The sequence below is a fragment of the Corapipo altera genome, unplaced genomic scaffold (assembly GCF_003945725.1).
Source record: "Corapipo altera isolate COAL_440 unplaced genomic scaffold, ASM394572v1 343, whole genome shotgun sequence".
NCBI classification, from domain to species: domain Eukaryota; kingdom Metazoa; phylum Chordata; class Aves; order Passeriformes; family Pipridae; genus Corapipo; species Corapipo altera.
Genome location: NW_020884913.1, coordinates 3,838,589 through 3,844,822, shown reverse-complemented (window position 1 = coordinate 3,844,822; position 6,234 = coordinate 3,838,589). Strand labels below are relative to the sequence as shown.

At 47.4% G+C, this 6,234-nt stretch overlaps 2 protein-coding genes across 2 annotated transcripts in view; one reads left to right on the top strand and one right to left on the bottom strand.

The window, feature by feature from the left end:
- Positions 1-615: 615 nt before the first annotated feature.
- On the bottom strand, positions 616-4,270 carry LOC113952438 (cytochrome c oxidase assembly protein COX11, mitochondrial). The gene is made up of 4 exons (XM_027654530.1): positions 4,019-4,270; positions 3,797-3,952; positions 2,540-2,665; positions 616-2,192 (listed from the first exon to the last, which is right to left on the bottom strand). Exons 1-4 carry the CDS (start codon positions 4,253-4,255, stop codon positions 2,010-2,012), a joined length of 702 nt encoding a protein of 233 aa, XP_027510331.1. The 5' UTR covers positions 4,256-4,270; the 3' UTR covers positions 616-2,009.
- The window catches only part of STXBP4 (syntaxin binding protein 4), a 67,602-nt gene continuing 65,621 nt past the window's right edge, over positions 4,254-6,234 (top strand). Inside the window, exon 1 of the mRNA XM_027654526.1 lies at positions 4,254-4,493. The gene's annotated coding sequence lies outside the window, so the exon portion shown is untranslated. The remainder of the gene's footprint in view (positions 4,494-6,234) is intronic.

Below are 6,234 nucleotides of genomic sequence, written 5' to 3'. Positions count from 1 at the left end.
TCTAATTTCTCTTGTATTATTTGCAGCAGCCTGAGAAAACAGCTGAAAATAGGATTTGAGGTGGATCAATTTTTTCCCTACAGCTTAGTTGTATTGGCAAAACCCACACACTGATGGGTAACAAATCAAAAAGGGCTATTTCAGTGTGGTAATCCATAATGGATGAATGCTGACTGAACCTTCATGTATTTAAAGCAGCAAAATGGTCACAGATAAATGAAAGGGAACTGGCTAATTACGGAGGTTACAGAGCTTGTTTTACAGTTGGAATGTGCTCAGCATCTGCACAAACTTGGGCTTTCAAACTGGGGGGGGGAGAACCTGGCACTTGCCAGGGGGATGTTCCTTTTCTTCTGAAGCAGGTGGCCAGAACAAAGGAATGTGTGGAGAACTGCCCTGATCAGTTCAGCTTTCAAAAAGACAGTGGACTAAAGTCAACCCAGGTAAGAATTTTTTTCCCCTAGCCTGGATTCAAAGATTGGTCTTGATGTTGGGTTTTCTTTTCCTGAAGCATGCTGGAATTATAAAGCTTGCTGCTGTCTTCATACAGATGTATTTAATTTGTGTGGGCTCCACATGTTTTGCTGGATAAAATGCATTAGAGAGATGAAAGAATGAAACCTTTTAAAACTTTAATATACAGTGAAGACCTGACATGAATGTCATCCAGGATCTGTTTAGCCAACACAGATAATTGGTACAGTAATGCATTTTAAAGGTAGCATCCATTTATTTTCAAAAGAACACTTTTTGAATTATTGTATGCAAATATAACTGAGACTCAAGTAACTGGAAGTCATTTCTGATGTACCCATTACCTTTTAAGAGTCCAAGCAAACCAACATTAGTCTTACTTTGTTAGATCTCATCTGCTGAAGGGGTAGAAAGAACTGGCCTAGCAGATGAGATACTGGCTGAGATTAACTCCTGTCTGAAAATGAGTAGGTCACTTAAACTTGCTCGGCAACTCCTCGTTTGCAAAGCAATGATAGTGTTATTACACCCACCCCACAGATAATGACCAAAAGTTACATAAATACAGGCTTGCGTGGTCTGGAGGTATCTAGTGGTAAACAGTGAGTCCCTGTGAAGAACTGCTGTGCTGCTGGGCAGGTTCTGTTGGACTCAGCCTCTGAATGGGGCTGATTTTGGCTTTTGAGGAGACTCCTACACTGTTAATTTAGCTGCAGTTTAGAGCAGTTGTTTATGCACTGCCCTTCCCTCAAAGCGTTTCGTACCTAAGCCGAGCCTGTCTCTGTGTAGAGGTGCCCAGGGTGCAGCCCTCTGCAGAGGCACACAGCACTCTAATTAGAGTACAGATACTTGAAATGAGTAAAACACAACATGGAAATTAGGTGGTATTTTCTAAATGGAAACCATCCCACAGATCTGATGTGCTTACACTTAAATTACTGTTCTAATGATAACTGTTTCAGAGCAGTCTGCTCTTACCAAATGAACTACTGATTCAGTAATAACCTGAGAGGGTGCCTCATCTTCTGAATCATCATATCCTCCAGTGCCAGGGAGGGTTACACAGGAATACAGCCTAACTTTAGTTATGAGATTTCCTTAACTGGTTATCTGGTTTTACCATTTTCTAAAGTAACATGGAATTTATTCTCCAGAGCCAGCAATGCAATTTTAGATGCTTAATAAACTGATTTGTTCTTCTGCATTTAAATGAAGATCTCGATTTACCCTTGGGTTTAAAAATTTGTCTCATAGTATTCAGATAACATTTTATAAAAAGATGGCTTGAGAAAACCCTCTCAATTCCAGGAACAGTGTATTCCCTTCCACTGAAGAAATGCTATCACTAAGAAATAGTATTCCAACTGCATTAAGTTGGTTTTAAAAAAATATATATATACTTTAATAACAGCAGTGCCCGCGTTGGTTTAATAATTTCATATTGCACAGTACTCCTGCAGTTTTGACTTGCAAGGAAAAATGGTCTTAAAACTGTCAGTCAGGCAGCAGAAGTCCTTTTTTGAAGAGATGGCCCATTACTGATATCCAGGAAGTGGCAACTTCTGTCCTTCCTTTGCTTCAAAGAAGGTGTAAGAGAGGGTGATCAAATCAACTTTAGCCATTTTAGGGTCCTCTGCAAAATCTGGATCAATGTAGAAAAAGACAGGCATGTCCACTTCCTCTTGAGGATTCAGCCTCTGTTCTTCAAAACAAAAACACTGCAGGGGGGGAGCAAAAACAACCACAATTAGACAATAGTGATGGCTGGCAGTTCTACCTCTGCCAACATGAGAGAAAGCTTCGTCTTTTAATATCAACTCTCATTCCCTGTACATCCCTAAAATCCTGGGAAGGATCAATCATATGAGCAACATGACAGCAATTCTGTTCCGTTTCTTGCATTACAGGGAAAGAAATTAGCTTTTAATGAAGTGTGCAAAGGTGCCAGTGGGCCAGGCCAGCTCACCTTGTTCCCAGCTGCCCTCAGAGTCAGTGGTGCTAATTGATGGATAACTATTTTCTTTTGTGTAAAAGAAAATGCAATCTTTGCTTTGTTCACACTTACTTGTATTTTATTGAAATACTGTCCTGCTTCAAAGGGGATCACATTGTAGGTGGAGATTCCAATTATTGGTTTGTCAGTAGGATTTTTTGCTTTATAGAATGCCAGTGCAGTCTCTCCTGGTACCACCTGTGTAACACAATTGTACAGTGATTTTCTTTTTTCTTTTAATCCAGTGCAGCCCTCCACCCCTCAAACCAAGTTCTTCAGGCTTTAGCTAGAATTAATTTTCTCTTTTACTGTTTCAAATTGGTTACTTCACAAATATTTTGCTTATATACAATTCACCCCCATTCAAAAACAGTCCTACAAGGATAGGGAGGAGAAAGAAATGGCACAGGTTTAGATATACAGTTACATTCTATATTTGTATTTCAAGTATATATACACACTTTACAGTGTATATACCATATACATATGGTGTATATACATGAAGCATATATATAAATACAGTTTTGATAGCAAGCCTTGATGGAATGGTGGGAGCCAACTACACTTTGACTACACCACAGTAGGCACTTAAGTTCTGCCCTCTGGAAGCAGAAGCCACCAGCACCCAACGTGCCATCCCAAAGTGGCAGAACTGAGGGAGCACCCTGGGCTGATGTGCCTTGTTGGGTGTTTTCCAGATCAGGGCCCAGCTATGCCAGTGGATGGATGTCCACAATCGGGATGCAGGAGACAAAATCACACAAGGCAAAACCTGGCACCTTCATGGCTGGGCGTTCAGCTTTGGGTCCCTCACTTTAAAAGGACACTGTGGTGCTGGAATGTGTCCAGCAAAGAGCAACCAGGCTCGTGAAAGGTCTAGAAAACATCTGATGAGAAAGGGCTGAGGGAGCTGGGTTTGTTTAGTCTCAAGGAGGCTCAGGGGGGACTTCATTGCTCTCCACAACTCCACACAAGGGTGTAGTGAGGTGGGGGCAGGTCTCTTCTGCGGTGCCTGCAGTGAGAGGACCAGAAATAGCCTTAAACTCAGACAGGGGAGATTCAGATTAGATATTAGAAAATTTTTCACTGTTCGTGTGGTCAGGCTTGGAACAGGGTGGTCAGGCTTGGAACAGGTTGCCCAGGGAATGGTGGAGTCACCATCCCCGCAGGTGTTCCGGAGGCGTGTGGATCTGGTGGGGGGTGATGTGGTTTGGTGGTTTAGGGGTGGCAGTGCTGGGTGGATGGCTGGCATGGGTGATCTCTGAAGGTCTCTCTTCCAGCCTTGACGATTCTAGGTGAGGGATATGGGGGGGGATCGGAGCGACTCACGTAGATCTCTCTCTGCTGCGGCTTGAAGTTCCACTGGATGCTGGAGTGCACGTCGGCGTTGAACGTGACCCTGATGACCCTGTCCCGCACCGGCTCCATGCTCTCGATCCGCTCCGTGCTGCTCCCCTCGCCCGTGGTCCCGCCGAGCCCCGTGGCCTGTCAGGGAAGGGCAGTGAGGGCCCCGCGCCCCCCGCGCCATCGCCGCCCGCGGGCCCCCCGTACCTGGCAGTAGAGGCGGTAGAGCGGCACGGCCGCGTACGACAGCCCCACCATGCCCACGGCGGCCGCCGCGATGTAGCCCACGGCAGAGCGGTTCCGCCGCCGCCACTCCTCCTCCTGCTGCCGGGTGAAGGGGTTGGAGCTCCGCACGCCGCGGGTCCCCCAGAGCCCGCACCGGGGGAGCGCCCCGAGCCGCAGCCCGCGGGCACAGCGAGCCCAGCCCGGCCCGCACAGCGCCATGTCCGCGGCGCGGGGGCTCTCGGGAGAGGCGCTGGAAGGGCCGGGCGGTGCCGGCTGAGGGGCGGGACTGGAGGCGGGATGAGGCAGGAACGGGGCGGGTCGAGCCGCCATCGCCTGCCCGCCCGCCGCGCCCCCTCGGAGCGGTGCAGAGGCGCGGGGGGTCCCGGTGCACCCGCCGGTGTTCGGTCCCTCCGTCCCCCCACAGCGGGACCGCTCGGGCGGCGGGTTTGTGTACGAGGTAACTGGCGCAGCCCCGAGGGCTCCCGGCACGGAGCGGTGCCGGGGCGGGCGGTGCTGGACGGGAGCGGCACCGGAGGGCCGGCCAGGAGCGGGGTCAGCGAGCGGGGCACGGCCGGGAGGAGGGTTTTGTCCCGCACGTACCTGGTAGCAGGGTACCGAGGGATAACCAGGATACCCGCGGTACCAGGGTACCGAGGGATAACTAAGGTATCCCCGGTACAAGAGTACCGAGGGATAACCAGGGTACCCCCGGTACGAGGATACCAGGGGATAACCAGGGCGCCGCAGTACCTGGTACAGAGGTACTGAGGAAAAACCACATGCCTCAGGTATCTGGTACCACGGTACCCAGGAATAACCAGAGTGCTGAGGGATAACCAGGGTATCTCAGATATCTGGTACCAGGGTACTGAAGGATAACCGGGATACCCCGGTACCCAGAGTACTGAGGAGGCACCTGATACTTCATGAACCTGGTGCCAGGGTGCCTCAAGTACCTGGTACCAGGTTGTTGATGGATAACCAAGGTACCTCTGTACTGCCTGGTTACCCCTCAGGTGCCTGGTTACCCCTCAGGTGCCTGGTTACCCCTCAGGTACCACCCCAGCAGCCCCCTGAGGGGTGCTGGGCACGGGGCTGTTCCTGCTGGTCCCTCCGAGGCCTCGCAAATCTCCGCGGGTTGTGGACCCTGACAAGGTCGTTTATTTTGCTTGTTTGTTTTCCCCAGTGGTGTTTTGGTGCCTGTTAATTTCACTTCCCACAGCCAGGGATTTGTTGTTGTTCAGGCACATGCTGCAAAGGGATTAAGAGCTGTGTGCAAACAGCAATAACTTCAGGATGGGCACGGTCAGATAAATTCACAAACAATAGCTTTTCCCACGACTGGTCCCCATGCACTGTAATAAACTTTCCTCTAGCAATACTTAAATTTACAGTTTTGGAGCTCCTCTTCTGTGCTGGTTCCAGTAACATGAACCACATAAGGACTGACAGCTCCTTATATTGCTTCATTTTCCATTTAGATGTGTTGAATAAGAGAATGGTAAAGGCTGGAGTGAAGTAATATTGTGGTGCTTCCACTGTATTCACGTAGTGGTTTTTTGATCCTTCAACGAGAGACCTGAAAACTGCAGGAAATTTTATGGTATTCCAAATATTGACCTGCAGGAATTAGTGTTTCTATTTCCTGTTGACCTGTTGTATATGCTAATAAAAGCACAATGTGAATTACTGGGGTTTTGTTACATTAGTGGTATGTAACCCTATTTTGTGTGTTTTGGCCTGTCCTACATACTTCGTGTGAGAAGTTCATGCACACTGAATTCTAGACAGTAAGTTAAAAAAACATGAGAAAAGACACACAAAACACCTTATCATGTTCCACACAACGTTCCCTCCACAAGAAACCTTTGATAGAGGAAAAAAAAATAGAGAGACTTTTTTTTGTCTTTGGCAGTTACATTACTTTATCTTGAAATTGTAATCTGTTCTTTCCTTTTTTAGAAGATTTTAATCACAGGGGATTCAGGTTTATCCTAATTCCTACCTCATAAATTAAGAGGGAATTAAGATGTGAGATGTTTTGGTACCACATACAACAAAGTCTGAGTTGTTAACTATTTTCAGCAACGAAGTGTAGCTGTTTTGTCATGGCAGTTCTCTTTTTCCACCTTGATTTCAACTAGTCAGTGATAAATAAGAATGTTTTCAGTGTCTGAAAATAGATATGACCATTTAAA